The sequence below is a fragment of the Solea solea genome, chromosome 6 (assembly GCF_958295425.1).
Source record: "Solea solea chromosome 6, fSolSol10.1, whole genome shotgun sequence".
Taxonomy (NCBI): domain Eukaryota; kingdom Metazoa; phylum Chordata; class Actinopteri; order Pleuronectiformes; family Soleidae; genus Solea; species Solea solea.
This window is the reverse complement of record NC_081139.1, coordinates 19,510,760-19,534,010: the sequence shown is the minus strand read 5'-3', so window position 1 is coordinate 19,534,010 and position 23,251 is coordinate 19,510,760. Positions and strand designations below refer to the sequence as shown.

Below are 23,251 nucleotides of genomic sequence, written 5' to 3'. Positions count from 1 at the left end.
TTGACTGAATTGTTCTATGCCCGAAGCTGATTATTAGAAATCAGGCCGATACTTGATTGATTTTTTTGTCCCATATATTTTACCTGATATCTTTTTCCTACATCTGATAAAATACACCTGCTTAGTGATAACAAATTAAACAAAAATAACTTCAGTGACCAGTTTTTAACATTAATGGTTTGTCTCTCCTATATCTACATTTTATCTACTGCAGTGCAATCATCTCCAGTATTTTCAATAAAAACTAACCCTAAACAATAAACTTTAGGATTAAAAAACACGGTTTAGTGACACATCCACGTGTGAACAGTTCTACATAAAGCAGCCTAAATACAATTGGATCACTTAGGACAGATATCAGTTCAGAACTGGTTAATACCAGGTCTGAACTGGGCATAAAGGTCCATTTGTGTTATATTGTGTGAAAGATAACTTGTTATGTTGGGCTGCAACTTCAATATCCGACTCTTTGCCAGTCCAAAGGATGACTCGGCATCTCCAAGCATCTTGATGCAGCCTCCCTTGTTTCTCCAGGGACGATCCACCTATCACTGAACCCAACCAGACAACTATTCCAGTGCACAGCTGGAATATTACATAACATGTGACGGGAGCTAAATAGCCCAGAGTTCTTTGAAAAACCTGGAAAAAAGAAGAGGAGAATTAATACTTTTTCCTTTCACTCGTGCAGTTTAAGGCTCAACAGTTACTGACAATCACGCGGCTGCATTCATTCATTCATTCATTCATTCATTCATTCATCTGTTGCGGCCAAAGAGATGCAGGGCTGTCAAGCCCCGGCTCAACAATTTTCAATTCCTTAATAATTTATTGATGGCAGGCAGTCAAATTGCATATCAATAATGTAGAAGGGCTCAGTACAGTGTTGATACAAAACACCCTTTCATTCGGGTTCATTCATGCTCACAGACCTGCAGACATATGTACTGTGTTTAGTCCCACGTGGTCTGGTGCTGGCACACTGCATGAATCTGCATCAGTGAACTGTGTAATGTAAGACGATGATCAAGCAGCTAAAAATCTTTCTCGTGTTTTCTTTTGTGACTCTGGAGGGATGGAGCCCGGAGGTGAAAACAATTTTTATAGGCAGAGAAAAGCAAATATGGCCCATAATGAGACACTGATATGAGGAATGAGCAAAAAAAACCCACTTAAAGTTGATTTAAAATGCGTCACTTTCTTCATTTCCTTTGCAAAAACTAAAAGCTTATGACATGTTCCTCACACGGACCACTCTTCCATGTCACTTGGACAGCTCAATTTGAGCCAACATGAGCCAATCACACATGTAGCTCAAATTAAGTGACCAATGGCAGATTTCCATCTAGGTCAGCATCTTTTATTCAGGCAGCACGCGTACACAGTTACATGCCATCCTGCCCCGGAGGCCCTGCAGCCAGAGACCCAATGAGGGACGGCCCACCATTTTGTTTCTGCTTTAAAAAATGATCTCCATGCATGAGATTAGCTGCGGGGCCCACAAGCAAGAGCTTGCCTTTGCGTTGTATTCCAGTTTGGATATTTTTCCGCCTGTGTGTGTGTGTGCAGTAAAGTGCAAGGCTGCATTTGTGAGTGTGCATATGCATGTGTGTGTTTCAGCGTAGTGCACTGCTGCTGAGCTTGAGAACGCTTCTAGCATCTCAATCTGTCTGCAGTGTTTACAGCAATGCACACAAACCCTCTGCGTCCTTACATGCGGTAAATGCAAAGCAGGGTCAAAGTTAAAGGGGAGGCACTTAAAAAAGTGTCACAAGAGACTTCTGTGACCTGTCCGTGACCTCCACAGTGGTGCACTGCGCTGTAATGTGTGGCCATTTGCTCCTAAAGCGTGAATATTTTTAGGGATTATGTCCATGGGAAGTATGAAGAAAGCTGCATCGCTTCGTGCTGTCGATACAAATCAGCTGTCGAAAAAAACACAACCAGCAAGCAAAAAAACCCAACAACAAGCAACAACAACACTGAAGTGGAATGTGTTAAAGTGGGTACACCAGTGTGTAAAGTTGGTTATGAGGCTTTGTGATGCCACTGCACCAAAATCCAAAAAGCTGCCTCTCTCAGCCGCTGGTTTCCCTCCACAGACTTTAAGCAGCTAGAGGTAGAGAAAGAGAGAGAGAGAGAGAGAGAGAGAGAGAGAGAGAGAGAGACTGGGGATGTGGTTGCTATAGTAACCATCTGGTAGGTCTGAACTGTTTCTCCCTGGCATTCATTTCATCATATTGAGCCTCTTTCTCTCTCTTCTTTCTCACTCACTTTTGTTTTATCCCTCTCTTCTCCTCCTCTCCTGTCTCTCCATCTCCCTCTCACACCATTCTCCCTCTCTTCCTTCCAACCTGCTCCCCTCCACCTCCACTTCTCCTTTCACCTATTAGCTCCTCACTTTCCTCAAAAAACAGTGAGAGTATGTTTAATGTCAACATGGAGTTGTCCCTCCATCACTGCCTCACTGAATGTGCATTTCTCTCTCTCTCTGTCTCTCTCTGTCTCTCTTTGTCCCCACACACGTCCATCTGTTAAACCTGGACTTCTCTTCTTTGTTAGATAAGAACAGAGCATGAGAACAGTGTCAACAATGCCAGAATTTGGGTGGGATTAAGGCGTTTTTTTGGAGATGGGTTAAAAAAAAGAAAGAAAGAAAAAGAAATGAGAGGGAACTTGTTCCAAACACTGACGTCATCTGCAATCACGAGTTAGCTGCAACCAGAGTGTATTTAAAATCATATCATAGGCAGGTCTGATTCAGTTCTGCACCAAAAAAGTTTGATTTAAATCACACTAACAACACTGTTCTCAAGCTGCTCTTACCAATTGTGCCTTGTGGATTTCTAGTAGGGCCTCAATTAGCAAGAGAATACATGGATCCCAGACACACACACACACACACACACACACACACACACACACACTTTAACCTAACCATAACCTTAACCTAACTTTAAAACATGTCTTCACCTTAAAATGTAGTCATTTACATTATGGGGACTTGATTAGACGCTACATGCTCAATGAGTTAGTAGCTTTAGCATGTAGCTGACTAGCACTTAACTAGCAAAATGATGCAAGAGGGTCCAAAATATCCAGTATTGAATGAAATACTTCTGCATTTTGTTGTTTCGGTATGTTTTTTTTGATATTAGATTAATTTGGCATTATAAATATGATCATATAGTGAATGATGTATCGTTCCACATCAAAACAAACACTTTTATTTGGAAATTCTGTGAAATATCTTCAGCAATATTATAATTTTGATATATTGGCCAAACTAGACACTCAGTTGCTCACATAATGTGACTATGTAAACAGATTTAGGTCCCCTCAACATAAGGAATACCAGGCACACACACACACATACAGTGAGACAGTAGAGGATCTGGATCTGCTGTACACATCTACAGTATTCCCAGAACACATACAGTGGAATGAAATGCAAATGTCGCCTTGTGCATTTGCATGCCATAAACATTCTGTGACAGAATCATACAAAGTCCATTGATTCACAATGGAGAAAAAAAAAAGAAAAGAAAGACTAGGTTATTTTTCCAGGTAATGTTTCAGTGTGTGACATCACCGCTTGTATTTCCCGGCTATGACAGGCAGTCAAATTCAGGAGCAGAGGAAGAGAACGCCTTGGTTTTTTTGGGGGGAAAATTGTGAATGAAAATCAGTCAATTTAGTGTGTGTGTGTGTGTGTACTTGTATTTGCTACCTCTTTAGGACCTTTTCTTGCATAAACACTAACCTTGTCAGTCAGGACCAGTAGTCCTCATGGAGACCAGTACATGGTCCCAATGAGGCAGTATCTCATTTTTGAGGACATGGTGAGATTTGGGGCTAATATTTTAATTGTGGTTAGGTTAATATTAGGGTTTGACATAAAATGGTTATTGTCAGGTATGGTTAGGGTTAGAGTTAGGTTGGGTTGGGGTTTAACTTTTAGGTTTAGGTTCGGAGTTAGGGTTTATCCTCACTAAGAATGCTGTACAATGATATGAGTGTGTGTACCTGGTATTCCATAAGTCCCCATAATGTAAATTATTACATTTTAAGGTGAAAATGTTGTTTTAAAGTTAGGCTGAGGTCAGGGTTAGGTTACATTACATTACATTACATTACATGTCATTTAGCAGACGCTTTTATCCAAAGCGACTTACAATAAGTGCATTTAAACATTTGGGTACAAATAAGAGCTAGATTAAGGTAAGGGTCAGGGTTATGATTAGGCCAGTAGTAGTTATAGTTTACGGTTAGAGTAAGTGTAAGTCAATGCAATGTCCTTTGAAGTGATGGAAACCAGTGTGTGTGTGTGTGTGTGTGTGTGTGTGTTTGTGGGTGTGTGCATGTACATGTGTTCGTTGCAGACAGGTATACAGTGGTGAGTCTATGCTAAACGTTTTGGCGCCACCTAAAGGTGTGGCTGAGGCGTGTTTCTTAAGTTTCAGCCTCCAGTTTGCTCCATTGTGACACAACAGTTGGATTTAAAAAAAAAATAAAAAAAAATTCTGTTGTTCTGTTTATTAATGTCATGCTTTTTTGTTCAACTTTTTGTTTGTTGTTGTTTTTCAACTTTATTGAAAGGAAATTGAAACAGAGATCTACTCCAATTTCAACTATGTCAGTAAGCCACAAATACAAAATATAAATGTAGAAAAGTTCACAGTGTAGGAAAATTAGGTAACATAAACCAATCAAGTAAGATACATTCTAAAATAAAAACTAATATCAAAATAAATTAGGGGGGAATTCTTCTTCTTTGAAGAGATTTGTGTAGAGAATAGCAGTTTTATGGTTTTATTTGTATTGACAGATTTTAGAGTGGTAATATTCTTCGAGCACCACAAAATACCCTGTAAAATTAAACTTTAAAATCAAAGAGCTGCTGTAAATGTGCGTCATCTCGCGTGAACTCCACACTGATGGGATGGGAACTGTTATCGTTCGTTTCGTGACATTTGCTTTTCTGTCCGGACATGTGAGCGGGTTGCACAGACAGTCGGAGTCGGTCTCGGCACGCCATTGTGGGGAAAACTGTTACTTTCACACTTTGACTGACTCCACAGTCTGAGCTAAGCTTTCCCAGCTGAGTTATTAACCCGAATTTAGTAACAGCAGGAGGAATAACTGTCCCACGATGGCCACGGACTCATGGGCTCAGGCAGTGGACGAACAAGAAGCTGCGGCGGAATCGGTAAAGTGAAACTCACCCTACACGAGCTAACGTGTTGTTCACCTGCTTAAATGATGCTACGGCCTGTTCGGAGACACTTTTGAACATTATGTTTTTAAAAGTTAAAGTGTGTAATACAATACTACAAATGGATGTAACTGACCCCGACGCAGCTTGGCTCTAAATGTATCTTATTTTCGTAAAGACAAAACTACCGGCTTGAACCGGTTTGGCGTCATTAGCTAGTGTGAGTTAGCCACAACTGAGAGTTTTTAGCTTCAGCTGTTAGCAGGCTAACTAGCAAATGGCGCAAGATGGTCCTAAGAAAATCATGTGGCCGGTTTTATTTTTGTGTAAACGAAACTGCCCGTTTCTGGCGTCACAACTGGTTTAAGTTAGCCACAACAGAGTTTGAGTTAGTAGCTGTAGCACGTAGCTAACTACCACTTATCTAGCAAAATGATGCAAGAGGGTCCAAAATATTCAGCCTTGAATGAATTACTTCAGCATTTGAATTAAGTGACTATTCCTAATATTATTACTTTTACTCTGTACTAAGTACAAATCTTTGATTTAAATTTACTGAAAAGTGTCAAAAGTAAACGTGACTGCCGAGTTAACTACATCATCACAAGTATTTATGTATTTATCTTTTTTGTATGTATGTCTTTATGTATTATTAAGTATTTATCACAAGTATAACACAACTACTGTATTTTTTGTATATACTCAACAAAATAGAGAATTTTTGACTACAGGTTATACTGCTAGAAACAACCCTTTTAACTAATTTAATATCAATTGTTTTATGAGGCACCTTCGTCACAGAATGAAGTGTTCACAATATAATCAAGCAGTAAAACACCAAAGATCAAAACACTATAAACAAGGAAGTGATTGTCATTGTTTTTATTCTGTGTTTTGATTTTGTAAACTTGGGTTTGTATGTGATGACACAGTTATTCTATCAGTAAACATTAAAAGTATTTTATTAATATTATAGTTAATAGTACTGTCATCAGAAGTTGGGTATTGTTAACTGGACTTGCTTTTTCCTGAACATAACTATGGTCTGGATGACTGAGAACCCTCACTATTAGTACTAGTAATTCTGGATTCACAAATTTTCAATACATTTTGTTAAGTTGACCAGTTCTATCAAGTTGATATTTGTCATTTATTAATAAACAATTGGCCAATTATTAGAAATTGTGCCTCTGTTTTCTTGTGAAAGTTCTTCTTTCTTACCACAGGTATAATTTTATCAGATTGTTGAAAAATAGTAAATGGCTAAATATATGGGACAAAAAATCAGCATCAATTATCGGCCATCTTCTGCAGATAAATCACCTTAAAATCGACCTCGGCAACAGCCACAGAAAAACCCCTGTATCTGTCGATCCTCTAGTCCTGACAACTGCTGTGCCTGATACTAAATACTTCTGCAAACCTTCTGGTGTTCACAGATCGGAAACCTTCAAATAAAAGAGAAACCAGAAGAAAACGGTGAGTTCAAATGGTAGCAAAAGATTTTTATTGTCAAGAAAATATGTTTTTCAAAGTGTTTACACCGTCAACCAATATTTAACATTGTAGGCACCACTGCAAATGCAATAGACTCGAGTTCTGCCGTTGCAAAGTCACAAGGTGCAGGAGAAAAGAAGGAAACCGATGAGGATGACAAAGGTGGGTGTTTGAGTATATCCATTCTAGCAGATTCCTCTGGTAATTGTGTTCAGCACATGGTCTTTTGTTGAGATGCAGAGATTTTACTTCTAACCGTGACTGTAACGTGGTCTGATTGTTTTCCAGATGACAAAGCGGCACAGTCATTACTAAACAAACTCATCCGGAGTAATCTTGTCAATAATCCAAACCAAGTGGAAGTTCTTCAAAAGGACCCCAACTCGCCACTTTACTCGGTCAAGTCCTTTGAGGAGTTGCGACTGTAAGTATCTATATAATTTAAATTTTGAAGCCAAGATTTAAAGTGAATATTTTAAGGTTTGGTTGTGCATTCCCACATTTAGTGTTTTTTCCTCCTCAGTGATAATTGCATGATACTAATTCAACATTATGCATATCAAGTAATCCAAGAGAGCCTTTTTTATGCTCACCTTCTCTATTTACAGCTTCTTTACTAAATCTGTTGCGTCACGGCAGGATTTGACAAATCACAAAGTTAGTGTACTGAGAGCAAGTGCTCCTATTAGATGTTCCACGTCACTTAAGCCACTTAATACTTTCCATGTGTCCACATAGGTCATTGTAACTTTTATTTACTCATGGTCCACGTTGACAGGTCAGCACGACTTCTCATGCTCCTTTTAGTGCATGGAATATTAGAATGTTCTTGTAGACATGGGTTGTGGTAAGTATGACCCGTGCCTTTAGTCTGCATACAAATCTTTATTGAAAAGAGATTTTTTTTAAAAATTTTAAGAGAGTTAAACTATAAACAAGATAAAACCCCTGTCCATGCTCCTCTGCTGAGAAGAGCTCAGGTCAGAGACATGACCCCAAAGCATTTTAATAATAACCTGCAGGTGAAACAAATTAACTATTGTCCCCACAAACCTGCCTATAGCAGCTTTAAATGTGAACATGGGAACACTGCTGATGTTGTAACATTTGATTATGTCCTCTTGTGTGCAGTAAACCTCAGCTACTTCAAGGAGTTTATGGCATGGGTTTCAACCGGCCATCAAAAATCCAGGAGACTGCCTTACCTATGATGCTGGCTGAACCGTGAGTATTCCTGACATTGTACGACAATGTTTTGAGTCTTTTAATTAGGTATTATGTTTCTCCATACCCACCGAGATACCAAGTAACTTAACACCTGTGTGTAATTTAAAATGTCAAAAAATAAAGGTTGCTGCAACTGACTAAGATTTAATTCTTTATTTCTTCCAGTCCACAGAATTTAATAGCCCAGTCACAGTCAGGAACAGGAAAAACAGCTGCCTTTGTCCTGGCCATGCTCAGTCATGTCGACCCCAACTACAACTATCCTCAGGTTAGTTTGTTCAAATACGGCAACACATTTTTCTTTATGGTGAAGTCAGAAGAGAAGTTTTTATCACATTACTCTGACTTCTGTCTCTTCTAGGGCTAACAATTAACTAACAATTAATTTCATAATTGATTAATTTATTATTTTCTAATCGATTACTTGTTTTGTCCAAAAAATGTCAAATTAGTGTTTACCAAACCTGGAAATGATAACGTTCTCGAATGTCTACAAACCAAAATCATTCAGTTTCAATGATTTCTTTGTTATATGAAAATATCCGCATTAAGAAGCTCAAAAATGATCAAACTTGTTATAGTTATTGAATATATTTTACAGTACATTGTATAAAGTTATTTTGTGTCCAACAAGAAACACTCATAACTTGAGCTGAATAACAAGAATATTTATCTCTCCTATTAGTGCTTGTGTGTGTCGCCCACCTATGAACTGGCCCTTCAGACTGGTAAAGTGATCGAGCAGATGGGCAAACACTATCCCGAGGTCAAACTCGTCTACGCCATCAGAGGAAATAAATGTAAAGCTCCTCTGCTTTTAACACTGATTCTATGGACAATACTGTACATAAATACCCCTGAGAGGTTCATTTAAATGCTGACCAGTGTTTGTTTCTTGTGAATGTTCCAGTGCAGCGTGGAATAAAGCTGCAGGAACAGATAGTTATTGGCACACCTGGTACAATGCTGGACTGGTGCACAAAGCTGAAGTTTATAGACCCCAAGAAGATCAAGGTGTTTGTCCTGGACGAGGCTGACGTCATGATCGCCACACAGGGTCACCAGGATCAGAGTATCCGTATTCAGAGGTCAGTGGAACTAACAATTATTTTCATAAACTCGTTCATGTCAAGTTTTCATGATTTCTTGATCAAATGGAGCAATGAAACCAGAAAAAAAAAATCACATTTAAGAAGCTGAAAAATCAGAAAGCTTGTTTTAATTATTAAAAAAAATTGAACGATCCGTTATCAAAATAGTTGATTTATAATTGATTCAAATTTAATTTGAGAAGCTTCAGGTGTTGTGTTCATGTTAAGGCTGCAACTAACAATTATTTTCATGATCAATGAAGTTACTTATCTGGTCCATAATATGTTGAAATATGGTGGTCATTGTTTTCCAAACCTCAAAATAATGATGTTCCCAAAAGTCTTCAGTTTTTGATGTATTTGTTAAGTGGAACAAATAAACCAGAAAATATTCACATTTAATAAGCTAACAAATCAGAGAGCTTGTCTTGTAAACTGATTCATTGATTAACAAATGCTTATTCATTTAGTAATCAATTAATCCATGTTGCCGTAGTGAATGTGCACTGTCCTAAACCATGATAGATCTGATAGTTGTTTCTTTTTTAATCTAAAAATAAACTGTTTTGCAGCTGCAGCCACTAACTGTTCACTCCTGTCTTTCCTGTCCCACAGGATGCTGCCAAAATCCTGTCAGATGTTACTTTTTTCAGCCACGTTTGAAGAAACGGTGTGGAACTTTGCCCAGCGCATTGTGCCCGACCCCAACATCATCAAACTGAAGAGAGAGGAGGAGACTCTGGACAATATCAAACAGTACTTTGTGATGTGCTACAGCAAGGAGGAGAAATTCCAGGCTCTCTGCAACATCTACGGAGCTATCACCATCGCCCAGGCTATGATCTTCTGCCATGTGAGTTCACATGAGCCTTTTCACAGTGTCTTTTTATTCCAGTTAGACCAGAAAGACAGAAGCAACAGACACACCAGAGATGGTTTTCATTCTGGTTCTAAGTCTAAAAATTAAACGTTGAACTTATGAAACAGAGAAAGCAACCAAACTGAAAGTGCAAATGCTGCTGCGTTAGCATTTCTGAAGTAGCTGTTGTGTTATTTTAGGCTTATTGCACCTCCTTTAAATTTAAAATAAATCTAATAGTCAAGTTTCTAAAGTAAATTTCTTTGCATTCATTCGATTTTTAAACTGGGCACATGGGAAAGAGTTGCTTTGGATGAACATATGTCGTACTCAACCTTTAACACTCTTCCTCTCTGTAAACCAGACAAGGAAGACTGCAGGCTGGCTGGCTGGGGAGCTGTCCAGAGAAGGCCACCAGGTGGCACTGCTCAGTGGAGAGATGCAGGTTGAACAGAGGGCTGCCGTCATTGAACGCTTCAGAGATGGCAAGGAGAAGGTTCTGGTCACGACAAACGTTTGTGCTCGAGGTAATGGCCACGTGTGTCTAAAACACATGACCCTGACTTTTGTTTTGCTGTTCAAGTAGATTTAGCATAATGTTAGAGCAGCGGCCTGTCATAATTGCCATAAATGATTATGAAAATAACCATTAGTCTGACAGTGCACAACCAGCAATGATGAAGTGTGAAGGAAGTTTACTTTTTTTTTTTTTATCAGAACACTGAGTGGACAGACGACTGAACTGTCCTGATGTTTCCCTCTACTTGTCTTCCATTCAGGCATCGATGTAGAGCAGGTTTCCGTGGTGATCAACTTTGACTTGCCAGTGGACAAGGACGGTAACCCAGACAAAGAGACCTACTTGCACAGGATTGGCCGCACGGGTCGATTTGGCAAACGGGGACTGGCGATCAACATGGTGGACGGCCAGATGAGCATGAACATCCTCAAAAGGATTCAGGAGCATTTCAGTAAGTGTGACCACAACTCTGGCTTTCTTACAGATGAAACTGAAGACCAGTTGGTGTGTTCTGACACTGAGTGGAGCTGCTATTGCTGCAGTGGCAGGTGACGGTGACACACTGCCTGCTGACAGTGACAGTGGTGTGTACAGTCAGATTAACCCTTCTGTTAGCATCCTGTTGTCGTCGCCGACAGGGTTTGGCATGCGTACTTCTCATTACTGTAACTACTAGACTGTTTGTGATATCTATATAATTCACTGGCGGACTGGCGGTCTGTCCAGGGTGTGACTCCACCTTTCGCCCTATGTCAGCTGAGATTGGCACAGTACCCCCCGTGACCCTCATGTGGAGGATAAAGTGGTAGAAGGTGGATGGATGGATGGATATCGGAAAGCAGAGAAATGGAGCTTTGTGCCCCTATATTTGTCGTTATCGTAGCCCTCATAGACCTCGTAGACTTCAACAGAACTACCGTCCAATCACACACAGGATTCACCAGTGCGTCACGTGTTTGTGACCTCAGCTCCTCAGCACCATAATTCCTAAACAGTCGAATAACTGCCAGATATTGAAAGTGAAAATGATCTTGGATAAAAGGGGGCAGAAGCACTCACTCATTGAACAACTTAAAAATATAAAAACATAATGCCAATTTGAGTCATACATCATCAGATGAGTAAGTGCTGATTTAAGCTTGTCAGCTTCACATCACCCTCTCCGTGTTTCTCAGCGTTGTGGTTTTTAGATCTTGTATCGCCTGGTGACATTCTCAGGCTGCAGACAGGAAGTGATTTGCTAATCAAAATAGATGACGATTCAATATGCATTGCAGCCATAGCCAAGATCACCCTTTGTTCAGACCTAATAAATATCATCTATTATTTCTTTTTAAAAACCATGCAGTGATTAATTGTGCTTAAATCGGTCAACCCTCTAAATGAGCCCCTCTGTTCCACGATCTTTCCCCTCCACAGATAAAAACATTGAACAACTAGACACGGATGATCTGGACGAAATCGAGAAAATCTCCAGCTAAAGAATGGGACGTGGCCGCATGATGGACGCCGACCTAACTTCCCTTCCCCTCTCCACTCTCCAAGGACTGTGCGCTCCTACAGTGTTTTATGCTTTTATTTTTTTAGCTGTTGGAGGAAAGGGCAAAATCACAAACACAGCATAAGTTTACATGTGGATATGTCTCCTCTCAGACATGTGTTTTTGTATGTCTCTGGAACATACCCCATTTCACTCTTTGTACTTCTTTTGAATAAAGACCATGAGTTTTATTGCTGTGTTTTGTGATGCTGCACAAGAGGCAGGATTTAGTTTAGACACAGTTTAACTGAACACACCTGGATTTAAAAAACAACAACACTGCTACTATGTGTTTGCATGATACAAGTGACTCTTTTGAAGAGATTCACAAACAAAACAAACAAAAAACACCTCATTGACAAATTATTATGTGCCACAGAGTTTCAAGGAACAGCAACTTGAATGAATGTAACTAAATCATGTAAACTGTTAAAAGCTCCTGTTTCTTACCAAAATCGAAAAAGAGTGAAGTTGGGTATGTTGCTCCAAGTGATACTTAAATCATTTATGATTGTTACTGAACTGGTGATGGTCGAGTTTCAAGGGTCTATGCAAACTTATCTAACCTGTGACAGCTCTGTAATCACATGACACAAAAAACAAAAAAAAAATTTAATCCTCAAACAACCTCAGCTTTAGCATCAGGGTGTGTAGTTTGTTAAATGCCAATAATGTTTGCCTAGAGTGATAATACACTACTAACTCCAATTCATGCTCACTTCTGATTTCTGTGTTTAACTGGTAATTAATCAGCCAACCCTACGTTTTTACTTGCTTTATTTGTCATTTTAAAAACTCATGGCCACGATCAGAAATGACTTGGCACCACTGCTCTCCCCTTCATCTGTGCTCATGAAGGTAAAACTCATTTGAATTACTAACGTGGCCATTAAGTTGTGATATAATGTGTTTCCTTTTGTCAGTGTTTCACACAATCTTTTCAATCAGGGTCTTGACTTGAGCTCAGCTCCCTTCTTCACCCAGGCTGTGCTGTTTTTAGGGATTATAAGTTTTAAAAAACATAACTACTCAATGCTTTCCTCAAGTGCATTATATATACATTTGATTTTTTGTTACTGATATACTCAGATATCGGGCTTAATGTTCTGATTAACACTTGAAATTTCGATGAAATATTGACTTAACGAGCGTCTTTAGGATGTGTGAATTATCTTCTTGAAACCAAATGCTGAATTCACTTGAGGACCTATGCCAATCAGATTCACTGTGTTGCTCCAACACGGAATAGTAAACATGTACTTGTGTACATATTTAAAATTTTTAGGTGAAATAGTGGCTGAACTATTGACAGTTTGTCACTTCTAAGAAGTGCAAAAAAGAAAAAAAAAAAAACATTCCTCATGAGGTTCAATTTTGACGGACACGCGGCACTTCGAATATGATGAGTTTAAACCCGTTGCATTACAGGATGACTGGATGAAATTGATCTGGTGTGTTTGATCAAAGCGCTGGAACATTAAGGGCAGTGATTGGTCAGTCTGAACCTTGTTTTTTTAAACCTCATGAGTCTGGTTTTAACGGACTGTTTATGGACAACTTGCTGTAACAACGTCACTCCACTCACTGAGCAGATGCAGCCAAAGTAGAGGCGAGCGAGTGTGGAAAGCGGCGTATGCCGTTTTATTTGGACATTTGGATGTAAACATGAAATATGAGCGCGTGTGTGTGTGCACGCTCATATTTGTTGATATGTAATGAAAATGCCACTGTACAAGAGCCATGGACACAGGGAAGAACTAAACACTCCACACGTATACTCTGATAAATGTGAGAACCTACAACATCCAGTTCACATACATAAATACACAAATACACATATGTAGGAGTCAAAACTGCCTAACCAGGCTTAAAGCAAGTTGTCTGTTGTAACCTGAGGGTCATGTGTGTGTGGTTATCTGTAGCTGAGCTGCATTCTTGGACAGTTGTATCTTCATAATGTTGAATTAAAAAAGATATATAGACGTACTTCTGTGGTGTGGAGCTTATTTGTGTGGAAAAGGATTTTATATAAAAGAACCATCGACTGACTCACAAGGAAGCTGCTGAGATACAAATATATAACAAAAGTTTATTACAGTCATTTCATAAATATTGTTGGTGTCGATTTAATCCTCGGAGTTTCCAGTTTGTTGTGAAAGCTGCATATCTGAGGAAGAAGTTACAAATCTGAATGATTTACTTTCAGTAGAAAAATGACCAGGATGTTAAACTGATTCTGATGTGTGTCACATTTAAAAACCTAACATTTGGGATGTAAGGGTTTGTAAGATCTAAAAAGTATAGCAGAAAATAATGATGGATCAATTCTGTTTAGCTTCTTCAGTTTCAGGTTGAATGCTGTTTTTACCGTCGCACTGTCGAGTATGTCCCAACTCTACTGAGCCCTAAAATATTATAGTTAATCATAATCATCATAGAAAATCATAAATTCTATTATGATTGTGAATTCATGGGTAATGAATTATTTATTACCTCTTGTTGAACTGTAACCACTGGTAACTATTAACATTATCCAACTACTGTGGTTTATTTTGAGTTGTCGTGGAGGAAAAGAATACACATCCACTGTGTTGTGTTCACTGTACCGTCTTAAATAGTAAACCCCAATTATAAATAAACACTGGGTCACTTTCTCTTATTTTTAATCATTATATGTATATATATATATATATATACATACACACATACATATATATATGTACATATATATGTGTATATATGTATATTAGGGCTGCAACTATATATATATATATATATATATATATATATATATATATGTGTATATATGTATATTAGGGCTGCAACTAACAATTCTTTTCATAATCAGTTGTTCAGTTGATTATTTTCTACTTGTTTGGTCCATAAAATGTCACATTCAAGAAGCTGAAAAATCTAAAAGTTTGCTTTAATTATTGAACAAGATTATCAGAATAGTTGATGATAAATTAATTAAGTGATTAATAAATGCAGCCCTAATATATGTACTGTATATACACATTTAAGTCACTCTAATTATCCTTTTTTTTCACCAACCGAACCCGACCCTGGCTAGGATTTCTGGATTTTGTACAAACCCGGTCTGACCCATTATTAATGTGATTAGTGACACCTCTCTTCTCCTGCTTGAACATGGCCACAATGCCACCTCACCTGCATCTCTGTAGTCTACTCTGGTGAGGAAGAGGCCGTGAGCTGGAGCAGCCATACCCGATTGGTAAGCTAATGGGTCCTGAGCCTCCAGCAGGTCCTTGACCTGGGTCACTGAGAGCTGTCCCTGACCGACTGCCACCAGGGCCCCCGTCATCCTCCGCACCTGGACCACAGAACCACAGAAACTGTTGTGACACTAACATTCTGTAAAGTCAGATATGTTCCAACACTTCAGCATTAATAATCCTTACTAACAGATCCACATATTTCATCATCTCCAGCAGATGGCAACGCCATCACAGAAATAAACTCACCACCACCCACGAAGACCTGCTGAAGTTTAAACAGAGCATAGGAATGAAGAAGGTGATGAAATGACTTTGTGCCAGACAGCCTGGTGTGAGTATTTCCAGAAACTGCTGCTTTTTACAGAGAAAGATCTGAGAAGGAGCGAATATCCAGGACACAGCAGTTCTCTGCGTGAAAATGCCTCATTAAAGCCACATGTCTGAGGAGAGCGAGCGGATGACGGTCAACAGTTGCTCAAAATAACCACTTAGTACAACCAGAAATCTGCCTCTCAACAAACACACAACAACCCTGAAGCAGGTGGCCTCCAGCAGCTGAAGACCACACAGAACTGAGCTCATGAAAATTGGACAGGAGAAGATTGTAAAACGTGGCCTGAGCTGTTTTCTGTAGTGAGCTGTAAGTGACTGGACTTGCTTTCACCTCTTCATCTAGGAAGCTTCTTCAAATCATCACTGAAGATGACTATGACTCTATTATCTGGGCTGATGACGCTTTGATTTCTGCTGCTATGTTCTGAAAGCATGCATCCGTCCTGCCTTCTGTTCACACTGGTGCTTTAATGGTGTTTGTGTGACACACAGTCACAAAGCTCAAATCATAGCAAATTGGTTTCTTGAACATGACAATGAGTTCACTGGGCTCAGGCGGCCTCCATTGTCACCACACCTCAGTCCAATAATAGAGATTCACAGATTCGCAGATGTGCTGCTGATGTGCTGTTTAAAACCTCTCAGGAACGTTTCCAGCACCTTTTTGAATCAAAGCAGTGAAGACTCCAGGAAGCTCTGAAGGCACAAGGTGTCCAAAACCTGATACCTGAACCTAATAATGTGAGTTGCACAATATCAGTGGGTAAACGGTTGGATATTTTAAGGTTTTACGTCACCGGGCTTGAATAATCCTTATTTATCATGCATATTTGTTTTTCAGATATCCCCAGCAGGTGGCAGCACAAACACAGAAATAGAATAGTATTGAACAGGGAACACACCTGCCTGTAGAGAAAAGATCTGCTCCTAAACGTCAACTCCCACATCGGAATGTCCCTGAAACAGAAACAAATGGTGATGTAAGTGCACAGTATATACAAATATACAGTTATTTGTTTAATTATTTATTTATTTATGTGTATTTATGTGCTGTCTGCAGCTTGGTTGGTTGTCAAACGTAACCGGGCTGTAAATCCCTATTATTTTCATAAGTAATCTGTAGGTTTTTTTCCCCTTGATTATTTGTTTGGTTCATAAAATGTCATAAAATGATAAAAAATGTCGATTGGTGTTTGCCAAACAAACGTTGAAATGATTTCTGAGTTCTCAAATGTTTGGTCAAATTGATTCAAACCAGTCAATATTCACATTTAAGAGGCTGAAAAAGTAACCCATTAATCGATTATCAAGATAGTTGACATTTGAAGGAGTATTGGTCAGAAGAGAATGACTCCCACTGAAAATGTAAAATGCTAGAATCTATTTCTTTATCAAACCCACATCTGAATGACTCTTTTCATCATGGGCTTCTTTTGTTAAACTGTCACTGAGCTGATGTGACATTCATTCTTATGCCAGACATTCCCTTCCACAATTTGACACTTTTATTCATTTATTTATTTATTTTGTTTTCAGAGCATAAAAATAATCTTACTGACTTGATATTTTGGGGATAAAGGAGAGAACAGGCTCCGAGGAAGAATTGGGTCAAATGCAAATTTTTACTCAGAGCTTGCTGACGAGTGCAGAGACGAATTTATACAGCGGTGCACGAATGTAAGCTTGTGCAGGGATTCTGGTGACGGACAATCTCTTTAGATGAGGCCGGATACAATGTTCTGTGTCTCATATTGAAAATGAAAATGACAGGACAAGAGCAGTCAGAGAGCGCAGGTCTCTGCTAAGGATTAAACACTCTGTCACCTGTGTTTTACAAACTTTCTGGATCTGTATAGAACGTTGCCTGCTTATAGCTATTATCGTCTCACATAAGTGTGACAAAATTCATCCTGATCTGTTAACATGTCGCTGAGATATACACATCTCAACTTGTTAGATGCAGAGTATCTGTGGGGTCTTAAAAAAGTCTAAAATACAGTCATCTGAAGTTTACGCCTTAAAAAGTCTTAAGAAGTCTTCAATACAAGTTTTGCCAGGTCTTAAATTAACAATGGACGAAGTTTACTTTCATTGAGTTACAATGAATCTTATATGTTAATGTTATAATAGAGTCTTGGGTAGTTATGTTAATTGATAAATAAAATTGACTTGGCGAGTAATTCTGGGAATCCAATTTCCCTAAAGATGTTTCAGACTTCTTAAATCAAGTCTTAAATTTGACTAGTTGTACTTTGTTTCTGATGAGTTTTGACCGAGATATGACTTTGTCTTTACAGTGTTGTCCATTATAATCATCACCATTGATCGGTCAAAAACTGTGGACAGGAAGTTACTAACAGGAGGACAAACTTACATATTAACCCAGACCTCCATCATTTGTATTTGAATTATGTTTAGAAGACACTCTTTTGTCAAGCCTACCCGGCTGCATGTTTTCCTTTTCCTCTTCCCATCCACAGACTATATAGAAAAATCTAAATCATCTTACTGTTGCAAAAGCCACTCTTATTGCAAAGCCTCCAGATGTCATTTGACCAGCACATGTCAGTTTCAGAGACCAGGCACCGATTGGATGATACCAGCTGTCAATCACACACAGTGTCCAATTATATGTGCTGCATTTTATTGTTTATTTTCTTCTAAATGGGAACAAAATATACATCTTGTTCTAGCGAAGACCTGGAAAATGTTCACTGATGTTATAAATCAGATGAAAGGTAGACTTGTTTTCCCATAGACTTCTATTCAAACGGAGAATGTTGAGTCGCCCCCTGGTGGCTAAGTGTTACTTACCACCTACAAACTTGGCTTTACTTTTTCGGTAAAAAGTCCTTTTATTGTCAACTTGTCAGGTCACTGTGGCACATGTTTTACACATCTACCTTTACACTTTTGAAGTAAAAGTACGGTTTGGCATCCTCTCTATTTTGAGTGAAACAAACCCACAGTTCAGCATAATATAAGGTTGCATCTACAGCCTGTTGCTCTACCACCAAGTGGCAACGACTTGTGGCCTATGTAATGAGTTTTCCTTGATTTGACTGTGTATCCCACCTGTGGAAGTGTGCGTGAAAGAAGGAGCATCCCGGCTGTATGTCGGCCACTTCCAGCGTCTTGACAGGGTTTTTAAAAGGCATTTCGGAGTTGGCCACTCTGAAGCTGCTGAAGTTGTGAGTCCCGACCAGCAGAGAAGCAGCTGCTCGCATGGCTCCCATATCCAGCTCCCTGATGAGAGGGGGTTCATTTAAGTGTGTGTAAAGCAAATGCACATGTTAATACTGTGTGTTGTAGAAAATAGTGGCTGAGAACAGAAGAAACAAAACAAACTGTGGAGTAAAAAACTGTTTCTCTTCAGTCTTCGAGCCAGGATTTTTTTTTCCCGTGTGTTTACAAATATAGCTTAATGATGCCTCATAGCCATAATTAGCATAACTTGTCAAATGCTGTAATGGTATAAAAACTCTCAGTGAGCTGAATCAGCATTTACTCAGTAGAGTCACTGCACCTGCTCCTATACTCCTGCCTTTGATTTGCTGGCTAGCTGTGATGTCTTTGTCCTGGGAAAGTGTCTTATCTGGATGCAAAAACACACAGAAAAGCTCTGCTGCTTTATCTAAAGTTCCTTAAGATGACGACATTAAGTCAAGAAGAAGAAGAACAGAAAGAAGAGCAGACTCCTGCTGTGAGGCTGCAGGTGCTGCTGATAGAAAAAGTGGGAGTTGATGTACGAACTAAGGATTGCATTATGTGTCCTCACTGAGAATGTAGTGCAAGAATTTGTGTGTCTCAGTGCAGTGAATGTTGTTCATGAAACCAAATTTTTAAACATTTTGTGACTTTTTTTAATCATTCTGAATTTGGCCTGGCAGTTAGCAACAGATGAGATAATTTTTATCACTTTACACACACTTTCCTACACAGTGTAGGAAAACCCACTTTTCCAGACATTGCATTATTGTGATATTGGAAAGAAAATAAACCCGTGTGAACGGTGATGTTTTGTAACTGGGATGTAATGTGGTTACAGCTGGTTAAAGGCTCCAGAGGTCCTGCTTTCAACAATTATTTATGCCGTATGAAATTTCTCAGGCTCACGTGAGCGAGCAGAGCGTGTCGACAATCGGCAAACTGAAAACAAGGTCAGATTAATGCACGTCCAAAATTAATAGTTCATTTTTTTTGCAGTGGGAAAGGTGGCGTGAGAGGGTGAGGAGGGAAACGCAGATCAAAGAGAGAATGGAGAGAAGCTGCTGAGGCAGAGACGCTGGAGGATGAGCTGGAGCTTAAAATGAGAGCGAGAGAGAGAGTCAGGATAATGTGTGTGGATCGTGCTGCATGTGTAAAAGCCTGCAGCTCATCTTGGCCTACTTCCCCCCCAAAAAGTGAAGAGAAGGCAAATGCTCATACATACGCTCTCTGTAATGTGACTTTATGTTCCCTCTTGTCCAACTGAAGTGAAAAGAACATCGTCTGAACCATGAAGCTCTGTCTCTTTCCCTCACTTCATACTCTGTTCATCCTCGTCCCAGTCTCTTTTCTCCCCTGCCTTTTCCTTTGTTTGTTTTTGGTTTGTCGATTCACATAAAACACTTCAGTGTTTGACTTGCCCTAATTTGTATTTCCACTGTGGTGCGTGTGGATTATTCATGTGTTTACTGTGCCATTGTTTCTGCAAGGCTTGGCATGAGCTTATTGAGGGGACGTCTGTTTGAGAGCTCATGTATATGTGGAGCCGTTTATTAGACTGGGCTTTAGTCTGATCTCCATTTTCAAAATTTAAGGGACATCTTTCACGCAAAATTAACACAAGACTCGGGCTGTTGCAACTGAGGTTCCTTAAAAACCCATTTGAATTCAAAATATACAGCCTAAAAGCACATCAACTCATCTGAAGAAATTACTGCATGGTCCAGCAGAGGGCGCTATGAGCTTGAATCCATTTTGAATGTCCTTTTTTTGCAGTGAAAATGGACAAAACAGTACTTCTGAGCAGAAAATCACTAAACAAAAGCATCCGAAAAAATTACATGTGGAAGTAGTTCGTATTCTACACCATATATGAGAAAGTAACAAACAAATAAACCAGCTTAGTCACCCGCTACCTTAGCTGGTCGCTACACCCATGCAGCAAAGAGGGCATCACAGAAATACAATGAGGAGTTTTAAACCTTACATGACTGATAGAAAAAGTAATATGTTGTCATGTTTGTGTGAAAGTATTTTGTGTTCTACACCACAGATCAAAAACAAACCAGCTGAGTCACCTATTAGCGTAGCTGTTAGCACCACCCAGGTGACGCAGTAAGGAGAGCATCACTTAAAAGACAGCACAAGTGTTAAACCTCACATGACTAACAGTGCAAGTTAAAATAATGTTGTCATGTTTGTGCGTGTGTGTGTGTGTGTGTGTGTGTGTGTGCGGCAGAGGGAATATCTAAATAACTCTGAAGGACTGGTGTGCCACTTAACATTCAGCTCTACTGTGGACACAGATAACTCACGTGTTGCGGAGGCTCCAGCACAGCTTGTGATCAGTGAGGGGAAGGAGGCCGGGACGAGAGAGTCCCAGGGCTATCCGGTAGACGTAGGTTCGAGAGATGGCACGGAAACGGGCATGGAAGTTATCAGGCACACGGTGGGCATGGGTTATCCTGGAAAAGAAAAACTACCATCAATTTTAAAGTGAAAATGAGCATACTTTGAAAATGTTATGACTAGTAATTTCTAATGTATAGCTCCATGTGTGTGTTGTGGACAGTGATAGAAAGTAGGTTACATTTCCAAGGGAGGAGTTGTTGTTGTTTAACTTTATTGCCTTTATTTGCAAAATAATCAGGCAATTAACCTCATATAACAAAAGAGAACAGTCTTGAGATGGGGCTACAATGGTCTGATCCTGTAGAAATAACACAAAGACAGAGCACAAATACCACTACCAAAAGCCATAAGAAAGAAAGAAAGAAAATTAAATAAATAAGGAGCAAGATTTGAAAAATAAACAATATCATGATTCATACAATTCTTAGATGGATATGGTGCAAGAATCCTGGCCAAGTTAGTGAATTACTGGAGACCATTGTCTCAAAAAAACACATTCTGTTGCCACTGGACGATCGTAGGAGGATTAGGTTTCATCCAATTAATAGTAATCATTTTTCTTGCTGTCATCAACAAAACATGCAATACATAGCTCTGATCCATAGTAATCAGGTGGTTGGGAAACATCCAATAAAAACAGTCTAGAGCCCATAGGGAGGTCTTAACACTTTATTTAATATATTGTGCTGCACAAACACATACATTTCCCAGCTTTGGGATCAATAAAGTACACCTGTCTCTTTGTTTCCACTGTTAAAAAAGTTTAACAGTAGAAACTCATGACTTTGTTCTTACCGTATCTGTTCGGTTTCGAGGTGGTAATTCAGGGCCTCGACAAGAATGTCTTCAGTGAATGGCGGCTTGTTGTTTGTGCGCTGAATGTCAAAGTGGGCGGAGTTAGAGAGGGCATGGACACCCGAGTCTGTCCGGCTGGAGATGGTCAGAGACACAGGGTTGAGGGGCTTCAGTTTCCTCACTGCATCCTGCTCACGGACGACGAGATTATCAGAGAAGAGACTTATTAATTAATGCCATAATTGAACGACATAACTTGCTTGTTTAAAGCCACATCCTATTATTTTATTACTGTATTTTTACAGTACTGTACTTTTCTTTAAAACAGTCACCGCTTTTGTGCTAATTGTTCCTGAAGCAATTTATACTTTTATATTCTGTACTTTGCATTGCAATTAATTTTCTTAATGGTGTATAATGTGGTAATGCTCATGTTTTAAATCTGTTATCATGGAGAATATTGAAAAGATTATTGAATATTGAAAAGAAACATGAATTACTGTACGTATTATATTGTTAAAAAAAAGATTTAGACATAGGTACACCTGTTCAACTACTTGTTAATGCAAATATGTAATAAACCAATCACATGGGTGCCTTTGGACAACCTGATCAAGTTCAACATAACTATCTGTAGGAACATGTTTGCATCAGAAATAGCTTTACAGAAAAAAAAGCAAAGACTATTATTCATTTCATTGTGTAATACACATAATAATCCTGTTTTAATGTTTGTATCTGCAAACCTCACCTCCAAATGGTCCAGGACCCCTGTTTTGTGCTGCTGATGTACTTTGGCTGCACCACTGCAAAATGAACACAAAGGGCTTCATATAAAAAACACACACACACACACATCAATACAAAGGCCAGAATAGATCATTAAAAATAGGAGCTCAAGAAACACTATCTCAGTTCTGTTTGAGTTAATAAATAGAAACATTACATTAACAATACACCCAATAAAACCCAAATAACATAAGAGATGACCAGAATGATCACTTACTGAATTAAAAACGGTTATAACTAAGCAAACATCACTGAAATGTTAAGTCTCGTCATGCTGTGTAACTGTAACTTACCTGTATTTAGTTCCAATGTACTGAAAGAAGATGAGGTAGCGCGTGCAAGAGTGCATGGTCTCTCCGTGAACACAACACTGAGACGTTACAGTAGACTGTCGTTAAAATAGTCTAACTGCGATTTTACAAACACCAACTCACTGTAGTTCTGTGTTTTATGCTTTTACAAGTCAACTCACTGACACTCACCTCTACACTAACGAACCTGAAGCGTTCATTCACGTGTTTGAGGTC

General features: G+C 39.1%; 2 protein-coding genes across 2 annotated transcripts; one reads left to right on the top strand and one right to left on the bottom strand.

The window, feature by feature from the left end:
• The first annotated feature begins 4,973 nt into the window (after nucleotides 1-4,973).
• On the top strand, nucleotides 4,974-12,140 carry ddx19b (DEAD-box helicase 19b). Its single transcript, XM_058631944.1, has 12 exons — nucleotides 4,974-5,209; nucleotides 6,655-6,694; nucleotides 6,785-6,874; nucleotides 7,001-7,136; nucleotides 7,844-7,936; nucleotides 8,105-8,207; nucleotides 8,625-8,739; nucleotides 8,850-9,027; nucleotides 9,646-9,883; nucleotides 10,254-10,416; nucleotides 10,669-10,860; nucleotides 11,829-12,140. The coding sequence occupies exons 1-12, from the start codon at nucleotides 5,153-5,155 to the stop codon at nucleotides 11,888-11,890; spliced, it is 1,467 nt and encodes a 488-aa protein (XP_058487927.1). The 5' UTR covers nucleotides 4,974-5,152; the 3' UTR covers nucleotides 11,891-12,140.
• Nucleotides 12,141-14,018: 1,878 nt separating this feature from the next.
• Nucleotides 14,019-23,251, bottom strand: pusl1 (pseudouridine synthase like 1). The gene is made up of 8 exons (XM_058631945.1): nucleotides 23,018-23,251; nucleotides 22,687-22,741; nucleotides 21,936-22,123; nucleotides 21,044-21,193; nucleotides 18,597-18,767; nucleotides 16,424-16,478; nucleotides 15,121-15,283; nucleotides 14,019-14,116 (listed from the first exon to the last, which is right to left on the bottom strand). The coding sequence occupies exons 1-8, from the start codon at nucleotides 23,071-23,073 to the stop codon at nucleotides 14,076-14,078; spliced, it is 879 nt and encodes a 292-aa protein (XP_058487928.1). The 5' UTR covers nucleotides 23,074-23,251; the 3' UTR covers nucleotides 14,019-14,075.

Coding starts and splice junctions, on each gene's coding strand:
- ddx19b (XM_058631944.1), top strand. CDS start 5,153: ATGGCCACGGACTCATGGGCTCAGGCAGTGGACGAACAAGAAGCTGCG. Junction 7,137..7,843: donor TCCTTTGAGGAGTTGCGACT/GTAAGTATCTAT, acceptor TCTTGTGTGCAG/TAAACCTCAGCTACTTCAAG. Junction 8,208..8,624: donor CCAACTACAACTATCCTCAG/GTTAGTTTGTTC, acceptor CTCTCCTATTAG/TGCTTGTGTGTGTCGCCCAC.
- pusl1 (XM_058631945.1), bottom strand. CDS start 23,073: ATGCACTCTTGCACGCGCTACCTCATCTTCTTTCAGTACATTGGAACT. Junction 16,479..18,596: donor TTTCACGCACACTTCCACAG/GTGGGATACACA, acceptor TTTCTGTTTCAG/GGACATTCCGATGTGGGAGT. Junction 14,117..15,120: donor AGTAGACTACAGAGATGCAG/GTGAGGTGGCAT, acceptor CTTCTTCCTCAG/ATATGCAGCTTTCACAACAA.